At 44.7% G+C, this 13,657-nt stretch overlaps 1 protein-coding gene across 14 annotated transcripts in view; it reads right to left on the bottom strand.

Annotated features, from left to right (window-relative positions):
• PRUNE2 (prune homolog 2 with BCH domain) overlaps positions 1-13,218 on the bottom strand; it is a 292,615-nt gene extending 279,397 nt beyond the window's left edge. For all 14 annotated transcript variants that reach the window (XM_077966268.1, XM_077966265.1, XM_077966267.1 and 11 more), the window contains exon 1: positions 13,035-13,218. In XM_077966268.1, coding sequence (XP_077822394.1) covers positions 13,035-13,070 — 36 coding nt within the window. In that variant the 5' untranslated portion in view covers positions 13,071-13,218. The remainder of the gene's footprint in view (positions 1-13,034) is intronic.
• Positions 13,219-13,657: the final 439 nt, after the last annotated feature.

A 13,657-nucleotide genomic window follows, 5' to 3' on the forward strand; every position in this document is an offset into this window, starting at 1 on the left:
GCCATGATCTTGCCACTGCACTCCAGCCTGCATAACAGAGGAAGACCCCGGTTCTAAAAAGAAAACAAACAAACAACAACAACAAAAAACCTATGATTCTATAGTAGTTTCCAATGTAAAGGTCTGTGATTCTATAATTGTTAAAATAACTCACAGTTACACAATAAGAAATCATAAATAAAAGATGATGGCCATAGAAGGCTGTACTTAAACACAGGCAACCCTGATGGCTGTTGTCCACAGCACTCCCTGAAATGACGGGTCAGGGTGTACCCAGGGTGACATGGTGATCAGGGTGGCTGAATATAAATCCTGCTGAGAGAAGAAGTCCAACAAAGGGGCCAATTGTAACAAGTGTGGCTCAGTGTTTATGAGCTTCATCAGAGCCGTCTACATAAATGCCAGCCTACGAAACCCTTTGTGTATGAATTGATTTGTACAGAGATGTTGTGCTTGGTCAGGAGGCTATTCTGGCATGAAATAATTCCATAGAAGTGAGAAATACATTTGTTCCCCATAAGGCTCAAAGTGATCTAATGGCTTAGAGGGATAATGAATTTTTCAAAACATTTTAAAAGCCAGCTCCGGGATGGCATTTTGATCTGCATCCACCACAGTGAGTTTATGTCTGGGTTTTCTGGAGACTGGAGCCAAGAGTAATGACACTTCGGGCCACAGTCCAGGGGTACCAGCCAAGTGGAAGCACATGATCAGTCACAGGGCCGTGACAACTGCTTTGCTTCATGGATGGCTTTATTTCAGGGTCTTGCAAAGCAGATTCATAATTAAATAATAGAAGAAAGATTCACCTAGGGAATGAAAGGTCTCCCTCTTGTTTATCTTCTGTGTCCTATACACATTTTCTAAGACTAAGCTTGCAATTTGCCCACCATCTAAAGAGAAAAAACGAGTTCTCTCAATGATCTTGGTAAACACTCAAAAGATAGAACAAAATCTGAATCAAAGTTGTAAATTAATCCACAAGAATCGGTTAGAAGACTGCCCGCCTTTCCTTGCAAGAACCCAGTCCTCCAAAAGGAAGTAGCTCCGGAAGTCTCTTTATATTGTAGCCAATGAAGGATGAGAGAATCATACCCCATAGTTTGACCAGGAGGTGTTGCATGAAAACCAAACCAGCTTACTAAGGGCCAAGGGAAATATTTAACTGTAAAGAATCAAGAATGGGGGACAGAAAGGGATTTACCCCTTCCTGTCTCCCTGGGGAGGGTCCCAGGGACACTGCCTTCTCAGGGAACTGCCAGGCACGTGTCCTGTCCTCTCAGACATACCTGTGGCAGGGAGCAGCTGATCTGTCCACATGCTGTGGCATTTCTATCTTCTCAGAGCCACTTGTGCTGGTCTGGCCAGCACCACTGACCGCTACAGAAAATGTGTCTGAGGAATGCAGAGAGGATCAAAATGCTTCTACCTCCAGGATGAGCTTCTGCCTCTGCTCTTGCTGGAGAGGAGGAAGCCAGCATGCACATTTCTCTTTTTGCACCCTTTCATTAATTTTCTGCAGGAAAAAAAAAGAAAAAAAAAAATGACCAGCCGGGTACGGTGGCTCACGCTAGTAATCCCAACACTTTGGGAGGCTGAGGTGGGTGGATCACCTGAGGTCAGGAGTTCGAGATCAGCCTGGCCAACATGGTGAAACTCTGTCTCTACTAAAGACACAAACACACACAAATTAGCTGGGTGTGATGGCGCGTGCCTGTAATCCCAGCTACTCTGGAGGTTGAGGCAGGAGAATCACTTGAACCAGGGAGGTGGAGATTACAGCAGTGAGCAGAGATTGTGCACCACTGCACTCCAGCCTAACAACAGAGCAAGACTCCATCTCAACAACAACAACAACAATAAAAAGGACCTTAATGAATGAATGGGCTTCCTTAAGAGAGGAATAAAAAGTCACTCGTCCTAAAAGTCCTGTTTTTTCAACTGAGGGGAAGAAATAATTTCCATGGGTGGAAACTCTTCCATAAGAACCTTTCAAAGAACTGCAAGGCCATCAGCAGTCTTCTGGTCCCTCATGGGCTTGTCTCAGAGACCTTATTTTATACCTCTGTGGTCACTGCTGTGCCTCCTCTGGAGTCAAGAACCAGATTTAGTTATCCACTGAGCATGGGAGTGGGGAGCCAGGCTGCTCACATCTTGTACGTGCTGAGGCCTATTTATGCCTCCCCACATCAGACTCACATTTCTGCACCATCACCTTCCATCCTGACTCATGATCACTTGTTATAAGCCGTGACGTTTCACGTATCTGGCTTCACTCAAGAACAAGGTCTCCTATGCAAGAGGCTTGTCAGACAACCAAAGCCTACCCTGCAAGCCACAACTTCTTTTCTGTTGTTTTCTATGTTAATTATGTGAGTGGGAGATTTTTCTGAAATCGCTTATGCACCACACCTTTCTTCTTAAACAGGACACTAAGTTTAAATGATCTTTTCCCCCTGATTCTTTAGGGTCATTACTATGAGCATCAGATATGTACTTTATGTCAATGATGTTATGTCTGCCAGGGGCTGTGCAGGTATTTAGGATTATTTACCTGACACCAAATGGAATGACACCTACTGGGGGCCTGGGTCTGCTTCTTCTTTTTTTTTTTTTTGAGACAGAGTCCCGCTCTGTAGCCCAGGCTGGGGTGCAGGGGCACAATCTCGGCTCACTGCAACCTCTGCCTCCTGGGTTCAAGAGATTCTCCTGCCTCAGCCTCCTGAGTAGCTGGGACTACAGGTGTGCACCACTACACCCGGGTGATTTTTGTGTTTTTCAGTAGAGACAGGGTTTCACCACGTTGGTTATGCTGATCTTGAACTCCTGACCTTGTGATCCACCCACCTCTGCCTCCCAAAGTGCTGGGATTACAGGCATGAACCACTGTGCCCAGCATGGGATCTGCTTCTTATAGGTCCTGTTTGATTTTGGTTTTGTTTGTGCAGTTTCCCCATTGTAAGTTATCATCTATTACAGCTTCTGGCAGACACCTCCCTTTCCATCATCCCCTTCTGAGAAAACTACGTTGGTGAACACTGTGTCAAAGTGCATATTAAATAATAACCTCAATGACGGTAGCTAGCATTCATGTGTTTTGCTGCGCTCCCAGCATTTCTGTGAATGATTTACAAGTATCATCTCACGAATAGCCTCAGAGATCACACTTAGGGAATTTTCCTGTGAGAAAAGAACTAACTGATGATAGGTTTTCAATAATCAATTTTAGTTGCCTTTGCCCAAGTCCCAGTTTTGGGGTGACTTTGGGTTGGCTGACGTGCCAGGGAAGTGACCGTGGACATAAGAACTGTTGCACTTACAACGCATCCTGTCCTGAATAGTGGAAGAATATTCAGACTTGCTTCCTTCTTGAATCTCTTCATGTCTTTCTTTTCTCCTATCTCCCTGCCAATTCTGCCTCCACCTTCCTTCTTTCCTTTCTTCCCCTTTTCCTTCACTTCTATGTATATCTTCAGCATAATCCACAGTTTTCCGGGGTGCTGCTAAACCAGCAGACTGGAGAGCCAAAGTGGACTTGACACAACCGAGAGCTGTGTTCTAACCCTGGATCTTCTCCTGGCTAGACCCCCTAATGTCGGACAGTCCATCAAAGTGATATTTAAGGCCACCAACAAGAGAGTGGCAACAGTGAAGACATTGCGAAACCAAAAGTTGTGCTAATAAACTTGGTGGCAAATAAGAGGCATTTAAACTCTTTTAAAAATGCGTTCTTGTTCTTAACAGTTCACCAAATGCCCACAGTATTTCTAATTACTCTGAAAGCTAGTCACACACTCTCTCCTCCAAATCGTTTATCAGTTAATTTTCTTTCAAATGGGCATGCAGTGAGAACAATCTCACAACTTATTCAATCAAATCACAGATGGCCTAACACCATGTTTTTCTCATAGCAGGATTTCAGTAACATTGGTTGATATTCTGCTGTCCAAAGGATTTTAATATAAAACAAGCAACACAGAAGAATGAAACTCTCTTGGGTCAACATGAACAATATATGTGCAATTTCACTAACTTATCACTCAGCCCTCCTATAAACCTATCAAGCTGTTCATTTTTAATTTAAGGAGAATGAAATGTTCCAGGAGATCTTGCAGGAAGAGATGCCTATGGTATGAGGAAGGAGGTCCTAGAATTGAAGTTAGGTGATCTGGAAGCAAACTCCAGCTCTACTCTTTATGGCTGTGCAACCTTGGGCAAACTTCTAGGTTTTTTTGTTTTTTGTTTTTTTTTTTTTGAGATGGAGTCTTGCTCTGTTGCCCAGGCCGGAGTGCAGTGGAGCAATCTCAGCTCACTGCAAGCTCTACCTCCCTGGTTCAAGCAATTGCCCTGCCTCAGCCTCCCGAGTAGCTGGGATTACAGGCGCATGACACCACACCAGGCTAATTTTATTATATTTTCAGTAAAGATGGGGTTTCACCATGTTGGCTAGACTGGTCTCAAACTCCTGACCTCAGGCAATCCACCCACCTTGGCCTCCCAAAGTGGTGGGATTACAGGAGTGAGCCACCACGCCCAGCCTGGGCAAACCTCTTAACCTCACTGAGCCTCAGTTTCGGCAACCACAAAAGGAGATTAGTACCCACCTTACAAGATCATTGTGGGAGTGAAATGAAATTTTAAAAATATCTCATAAAGCTAAGACAGATATTCCACAAATTCTAACTGAACTGCAAGAGAGCTAAGAATTGTTCCTGTTTCTGTGAAATGTAAATAGGACGTCCTGGCTCTTGTCCGCTAGTGGCCTTTTCATGTTTTCATTACTGTGGATGGAGATCGTGTCCTCATCTCAGGCCATACACACATGCAGCAGCCCTGTGAGGCCAGTGCTACTACTGTTCTCATTTACAGATAACGAAACTGAGACTCGGGGAGGCTAAGAAACTAAGATTGTGCGACTAGCAAGTAAAAGTGGCGGGGTTAGGATTTGAAATTAGGCACTGGTTCCACATGATTAGCCACCCCACTGTAATGCCTTTAGGGGGCAAGAAGTGGGAAGGCAGACAAAAGTCTTTCTAAGGGTCTCCTAAATCCACAACTCATACTCTAGGAACGCCTCCCAGGATCTGATTTAGGGCAGGCTGCCTCTGCCAGGGGCTGGCTCACAGTTCCCAGTTTATGGGCTCAGATGTAAGAATATGTGGCTATTGCTGCTCCCAGGGAGGTCAGCAATCATCGAGGATGAGAACACAGACAATCTTTGGACTGTGTTGATGTTTCCTTTCAGCTACTTATTCTGAAGTCCTACACTATATCCTCTATTACTAAAAAAAAGCTAATTCTCAAATTTGAGTAGATGAACCCTGAACTAGGCCAGACTGGTCACCAAAATATACTCAAGATCATATATATTATTATAAGATGTATTGGCCGGGCACGGTGGCTCAAGCCTGTAATCCCAGCACTTTGGGAGGCCGAGACGGGCGGGTCACGAGGTCAGAAGATCGAGACCATCCTGGCTAACACGGTGAAACCCCGCCTCTACTAAAAAATACAAAAAACTAGCCGGGTGAAGTGGCGGGTGCCTGTAGTCCCAGCTACTCAGGAGGCTGAGGCAGGAGAATGGCGTGAACCCGAGAGGAGGAGCTTGCAGTGAGCTGAGATCCGGCCACTGCACTCCAGCCTGGGTGACAGAGCAAGACTCCGTTTCAAAAAAAAAAAATAAGATGTATTTATTTATTCTCGCCGGTAACCAAAAGGATAACCCACTTATAATAAAAGTGCATATACATTAAAGTAAAAAAAAATTAAAACAACTATATAATGAGATTAAAACTAAGTAATAACAATTTAAAAAAAAAAAAAACCTTAGTTCAGAAATCCTAGGCTAAGAAAATGAAGCACCAACATAGCTTTAAGCTTCCTGGAAGCCAAAGCAAGAAATATCAAACGCATGGAGCCAAAGATATGCAATTTTCCTAGACATCATCAGTTCAAAAAGACTCTGGCATTACACGCTAAAACAAATACCTGGGAAAGTCTGGTCACATCCAGGAGAGTTAGATGAAGTGGAAGACCGTGATCATGCTTGACCACAAACAGTCCCACTGGCTGGATGAGAGGTCTGACTCAGGATCAGGCATGTGTTTACCCCACACATGAGGTCTGCAGTGCCAGGGCTGGACAGGCAGTCTGGAATGCCTAATCTTTTCTCTCAAGGACTCTGAACAGCTTCGCTGCCAATCTCTCTTCATGATATTAGCACTGGTCAAGGGGCAGCAAGAGAATAGGCTGGGCTGACTTGATACAGTGGTTGGCCTTGGGGGAGCCCACTTCTAGTCTTTGAGCCACATGGAGGAGAACCTATGGTTCCAATGGTTCCACTGTCGGCTGATCTACCCAGTGCAGTTTTGCAGAGGCTTTCAGTGCCCCATTCCTCTCCTCTGTCTCTCTCCATTCATGCTTTAGTTCAACCAATATTTACAGATTCCAAGCAGTCATGCATAAAAATTAGATTTTTATTTTGTCATAACATTTTGTATTAAGTACTTACTGTGTGTGAAGTACAATATGGTGCTCCTTGACTTTAGTGTCCTTCACCTTCTTCTAGCAAACCAATATGGCTTCCTGCCTGCTGGCACAAGCCCTTCTTCAGATTCAGACCTCCAAAAATCTAGACCTGGCCCTCCGTTTATTTATTTTTATCGAGCCACTACAATGTGCCATGCTTTGTGCAGGACTCTTGCCTTTTGGGTTTATTAATTCTAAAAACACTCTTTGAGCACCAGGTACTGCACAAGAACCTGGAGATACAATGGTGAGCAAAATGACACAGACTGGGTTCCTACTCTCACCAAATTGGCATTAATTGAACAAACATGCCCAATAGAGATACAATGACAAGCGGAAATAAGTGATCTAAAAAATTACCAAAAAACCTGACTTAGACTCAAGGAGTAGGGGAGGCGGCTCATTCAGCAGTCTTCTCTTCATCTAACCTAAGAGGCAGGAGTTATTTAAGCAAAGGAGAGCAGGAGGAAAAGCCAGAAAGAAGCTGGATAGCAGATCAGGTCATGCTAATAGTGTGTCCATTCTCCTAAAAACAATGGAAAGTGATGAGGAGATTGGTTCTTTTTTTTTTCTTCTTCTTCTTCTTCTTTTTTTTTTTTTTAAGGCAGGGTTAGGAAAGGTGTGAAAGATGCTTTCAAAATGATCTCCCTGGAAGCAGGGTGAAAGCAGTTTGCCAGCCATTGTAGTCATCTGGGTGACTTAAGGATAGGGTGGGTTAGGGAAGTGATGAAGGAAAAGGAAGTTTTCAGCTGGAGAAACTGATGAATAACAATGCCATTCACTAAGATAAGGAAGTACAGAAGAGGAAGGGCTTGGAGGCAAGTGGAAAGACCCACCATTGTTCCAAGCTCTGTGCTAAGGGCAATGGGTACATCATTTTGGCTTTGCAACAAACATGCAAAGTAGGCATCATTATTCTATTTTTCAGATTAAGAAACCAAAGCTGTGTTTATCAGCATGATTATTCTAACCCAAACTTCATGGGTCTGATTTTCCAGGGTGATCTACAGCCCAATTAGTCTCATAAGAGCTACCAAGAAGAAAGTTTCCCCTGGAAACCAAAGTCCAAAGCCACAGGGCTCAGAAAGAAATGGATCTGGGACAATCCTAGAGATTGTGAGTGGGCTACTTTAAGACCCCTGAAAGGGTAGCCATGAATGACTCCATGCAGGTTGTATACTACACAAACTCAGAGGGCACTATTCATATCACCCTGCATAGGAATGCTGCCTCCCGAATACATCAGCCCTCCCCAGTTTCCTTTCAAAGAAGACTTCAAACTCCAGGACTCTCCCATAATCCCCAAGGTTCAAGAAAAATCAATAACTAACGTTGCATGCCGTCTCTCTTGTCCCCTGATGTTTTTTCCTCTTTTGCAGCCTTTATCCAGACCCAAGTATTCTTTCCTCATTTTTCTCACTGCTCAGGTAACATTCACGGAGGGATAGGTTCCCTCTACCCCCTCCCTGGAGGAATAATACCTCCATCACCAAGCCATTGCTTACAGAAGTTCCCCAGACCAGTTCACCAAACTCACAATTATGTTAATATCTGTCCAAATACATGTTACATCAAAACAAACAGGTTATACCAAAGCCATCAGCGGTTTACTTAGTTGACAAAATAGTCCCCAAACCACTGTCTAAAGGGTGACCTTGCTCACCTGATCCCATGTCCTCCAAGGCCCAAGGTGCTGTCTGAATCACAGGGAGCACCTCTCTTCCTGTGAGACAGATTGATCCACTCAAAGATCTGTTTACACTAAAAAAGTGTGGTTCTTCTCCGAAGGTCCCAGGACTGGGACAATCCGCAGCTGTTTGTCTGAACGATCTGGCAGTGAGAAATGAAGCTAACTCCAGGACCAAAGCAATCAAGGGTTCATTTCTCATCAGCCCATAAGCGAGGGGTATCACATTCATGGAAGTGCTTTGGATTCCTGAGTTTCCTGCTCATAAATGCTTTGGCAAGAGGCATGGTCTCAAGAGCACCTGCCCTGGTTTGCAATGGGGCAGAAGCTGATCCCATGGTCTCTGACCAGAATGAGCTCAGCTCTTGAAATGAAACAGCTCTGCCAGCTTCTTCATCATTACTAGTCCTTGCCACAGTGGCTCTTTAAAAGGCGTGAAGCATTTACTTTAAATATCCTTTTTATTGACATGCACAACCTTCTTCCTATGCAAGAGGAAATCAGGAAGAATATATTCCTTCAATTTCCAATCAAGTTGATTATTCTGCAGACATGCTGCAGTCTTTTTCTTTCTTTTATAAAACCCCATCTCCTATAACCACTCTAATGCAGTTGTTCATTTAGAGTTTTGAATGTGCTTTCTTGTCCCTATGCCACATATCACAGACTATGAGCTGACATTCAAGTCACCCAGAATTTTTCTTCTGTAGAAGTCCACATATCAACTAATACCTACTGCAGAAGTGAGCCCTTCGTCCGCAGCTGTCGCTGCTGAAGTAGCAGATGCATCTGCTGGACTGCAGTAGTGACTCTCTCCACCTTCTTGTTGAAAACAGCATTCCTGGGACACTGATGTGCCCTGTATCCTGCTGGTGACAGCTGACAACATCCCCACCTCCCCCCCAACCCAAGACTGGCTCATGACCTACATCATAGGGCATGTGGGCTGCAGTGATCTCCACCCGTTAACAGCTGCTTGACTTGCATCAGCTCGGGGTGTCTGGGCAGTGAGGGAGGCTCGGCAGCAGGGGCCCAGTGTGGGGACCCTGGCTTCCTGCCAGCCAGAGCCACAGAACTCTCTACCCATCCCCAGGTGATTCCTCATGTACTTCATTTTCTGCCCAAACTTCATGGGAACGTGGACCATTTACTGCCATGAGACTGTCCTTGTCCTGAATACTTTCCTGAGCTGATCACTGTGAAGTTGAGGGACATTTCCCAAATCACACCATAGAGCGGGGAGCCCTCATTCCCTACACTCCTTCAACTTCTCTTACCATAGAAATGATGTAACTAAGAATAGAAAGCATGGCTAAAACCTAAGGACTGATCTGGAACTATAGGATTTGATTTCTGCAACTCTGAATGGGCAGGAGAAAAAAGAAAATACGTTTGCATTCTCATTTCTAGCTCTAGTAGTAAGTATCCAAACCAAAAATATGGCTGGATTCTCACATCAAGGAAGTGATTTCAACTAGGAAGCACCACTCTTTGATTACCATCTCAAGCTTGGGGGGCTTGCTCTCAGATTGCTTATCCTACTGTTATTAATGTTTTAACAATCCTCATGTCAATTCCATATGTGTCATTCCTTGTTTGTCTAGAAGGGAGCACTTCCGGAGACTGCTTGGAAGAAGTAACTACCTCCCTAGCTGTGCCCCACCTCCAACCAAGTTTTTCACAAATATGCTCCAGCCCCCAGCCTGTCCTAACCAGGCAGAAATCAGGCCCACATGAGAAGCACTGGAGCCCCAGGAGGAGGGATCCCTCTGAGGCCACACCTGGAGTTTACTTTTGCCATTTCTGATAAATACTGAGTATTCTCAGGAGGGAAGGAAAGGTATTAGAAAGGGTGAGTTAGGGAAAATGAGGATGGGATTATGTCAATGAATCTGCCTCAGTTTAAAGACTAGCAGGACTAGACCGGGATGAAAAATAGAATTGAGAGTGAGCTCCCAATTCAACGGAAATCAGCTCCAAACTACCTGACCAAAATTCAAAATATCCTTTTCCTTCAAAGACTTCCGTTCAACCAAGGGTCTGGCCTAGAATAGCAGAGCTTCCTCTCTCCTTACAATGACAGATGAATAATAAATGTTCCAAGTCAGAAAAAAAGATAATTTTTCCAACATTTTGATTATTGGAGATTGTATCCACGGCTAACAGCAATTCCATTTTGCAATTTAAAGTTCGTTTTGCCTATTGGAATTAGCTAGCCCCAATGATGATGAGGTTATGTTAGGACTTTGGAAGGGTCATTAACTATTTCAAACCATTAAAAAATATATATAATGCCTACAGAATATCAAAGCAATTAAGTCAAATAGGAAAAAAACCTAGCAATTAGGCTTTTTTTTTTTTAGGTATCATATAGCTAAACTTCTAAAGAAAAACATTAAAAACATAACTCCTAAATTCTAATTCTGGTCTAATAAGGCTTAAGTCAAAATCAGCATGGTAAATTTCTTCACCTTAAAATGTTTTCCAAAGGATTGGCTGAATTTTAAAAAATCTTACTATTTTATTTTATTTTATTTTATTTTTGAGACCGAGTCTCGCTCTGTTGTCCAGGCTGGAATGAAGTGGTACAATGTCGACTCACTGCAACCTCTGCCTCCCAGGTTCAAGCGATTCTCCTGCCTCTGCACCCCTAGTAGCTGGGATTACAGGCACGCGCCACCATGCCCAGCTAATATTTGTATTTTTAGTAGAGACGAGGTTTCGCCATGTTGGCCAGGCTGGCCTCGAACTCCTTACCTCAGGTGATCCACCCGCCTCGGCCTCCCAAAGTGCTGGGATTACAGGTGTGAGCCACCACACCCGGCCAAATCTTACCATTTTATTATAAATAAATTTCCCACAAGTGAATGACATTGACTTAATTTTTTTTCTCCAAGAAAAAGGTTATCTATCCTCTAAAGGAGAATGTTATCTACTACTATATTTGAGTGTTATATATTAAGTAAAAATCTTATTACCTAGAAAATATAACTTATCAGGAGAAATATGACACTAAAAGTGACCAAAACTCCTTTGCTGTGGCTGGATGTGAAAGGTTAATCATGATTTCTAGCAAGAAGCTTATTCCAAGAAAAAATAAAATAAGCAGTAATTGTTCTGGCTAAGACATGAAACTTTCTAATGATGTAGAGCAATTGCTCATCTAATGAAGGGACTCGGTAAATAAATTACAGATTACTTTCAACTGATTACTCGGAAATAGGGAAATTTCCATTCCAGCAACTGCTCCTCAGAATTGAGAGAAACCTCTTGCTCATATCAGACCCCACAGTCAAATGTTTATTGCGAAAATACTGATAAAGAAATGTTACGGGAGTGAAAAACAGATACAGCCCAGAACTCTGCATTTGTCATTGATTACCATTTTCATACACACACACACGCACAGTTGCCAAAATTGTCTTTCATTTTTGAACATTTCTCCTTCATTACTAGGTAAAGAACAGAACATGTATACTATCAGAAATGCCAAATACATAGTTGAGTTTCCGAAATTAGTATTTTCATCCATGTGCTCTAGTAAAGAAAACGGTCAATAAACAACACAGAAATGATCACAAACTTCCTCAACTCTGAAATCTCCACAAACGTTCAACTCTCTGGGAGCTTTCAGGTAGAAAGTTCTTATATAAGCACTTATCAACTTTAATGGTCTTTTTCAAGATACTTACAGTTAGACCATTGTAAGGATCACACTTCTGTCTGCACTCCGAATGGTGGTTCAGGCAACTTTGGGCCCTCCCTTCCTGTACTCCCTTTGTTGTGTTAGGGTAAATGAGTTACAGTAAGAACCCTGCAAATATCCTGCCTTGTGATTAAAACATTACCTTAATGCAGACTTTGTATTTTGGCTTCTATGAAGGCTTAAAGGTTAAAGGCATCATAAATTATGCATTTCTTTCTATGCCAGGCCTGTAAAAAGTGCTTTTACAGTTCATTAAAGATATTGCTTCTAAATGAGTACAGGCTTTTCTTTTTTTTTCTGCCAAAACAGAAACATTTCCATTATATTTATTACTGCTGTGCTGGAGAGCCAAAACAGTTTGGAATTAAGAAACTGCTAGAGTCTGTTGTTCCAGAATGTGTAGCAACTGTTAACATACACAGTGGAGTTGCCCATTCACTGTTTGGACAGTGATACGGTAAACATGGGCTAACACACAGGTCTGCTCCCGGGAGAATGATGGTCTGGTAAAGCCCAGAACACCAACAGTTAGAGTTTCCCCTTCTGCCTCTGCCCCAGTTTACAGATGTGAACAGGAATTAACCAGACACAAGACACACTAGAATGTCCCTAACTCCTGCAGTGGAGCAAGCTCTATCCTGTGGATTCTCCAGTACCACACATGTCCTTCCTACCCAGCACTCTGACTTCCTCACTTTTGTCACCTCCAGCTGAAGTACAGTCCTAAGAGTCTTTGTTTTTCTTTTACACTTAACACGCAATGCATCTGCAGAAGGCTGGGCTCTTTATCTCAAGGAAGACCACACCCATTTTTCCCTTAGCTTTCAGGAGCAAACTGCCGATTTAGGGACCGAAGCTGGACAGAAGCGACCCAACTTCAGCCAGGCCACAACCTCCTTCAGCTCTGCACCTCGTCTGGTTGCGGGGGAGGATTCTGGAGACAGATTGCCAGCTTTAAGAGCCAGAGTTCCAGAGATTTCTTCCAGGAGACAGCCCGCACACCCTGACAACTCCGTGGCAAAGTTGCTTCTTCCTCCTGTGCTGCAACACCTTTTCCTCTCCACCTTTCCATCAGCATACGCGCGCACACACAGCCTTGCTCACTCAACTTACCAGTTTAGATTTGGCGCGTTGCAAAAATTCTTCCATGTCGTGGCTAGGGGTTTGGAACCCGGGTACTAGGAGGGGCGCAGTGGAAAATCTCGGTACAAGGAAGAGGAGCGGGGTCCCGGGAAAGTGGCCCGCCGGGGCGCAGCGACCGACTGCTCCCTCCTGCCGCTCGGAGGCGGCTGCGGCTGAGGCTGTGCTTGCGCCCTCGGCCGTCTGGCCCCCGGGCTCCCCGCCCCACCCCTCGCCCGGCCGCCGGCTCTGGGCACTCGACTCTGCCCTAATAAGGAAAGTGGGTGTGCCGCCCGGGAGCCCCGGGGCGCGCCGGGCACGCTCTCTGGCACGCGCCTCCGGGGCCGTGGCGCGTGGGCGGAGGTGCAGGGGTATGGCGAGGGGCTCCTCCGCCAATCGCAGGGCCCTGCTGCGGCCTCCTGACGTGGAGCGCCGAAAACTGCTGCAACCATGGACAGCGCCCAGAAGTGCGAGCCAAGTGCAAGGGGCTGCTGCAGAGGGAGGCTCTGCCGCAGGCACCGCCGCGGTCAGCGGGGGAAGGTGGGAAGAGGGAGACGGGTCCCAGGAGAGCCCCCGCCTAGCCCAGCGCCTCACTGGCTGGCTGGCGCGTTACGGAG

This window comes from Macaca mulatta, chromosome 15 (genome assembly GCF_049350105.2).
Source record: "Macaca mulatta isolate MMU2019108-1 chromosome 15, T2T-MMU8v2.0, whole genome shotgun sequence".
Classification (NCBI taxonomy): domain Eukaryota; kingdom Metazoa; phylum Chordata; class Mammalia; order Primates; family Cercopithecidae; genus Macaca; species Macaca mulatta.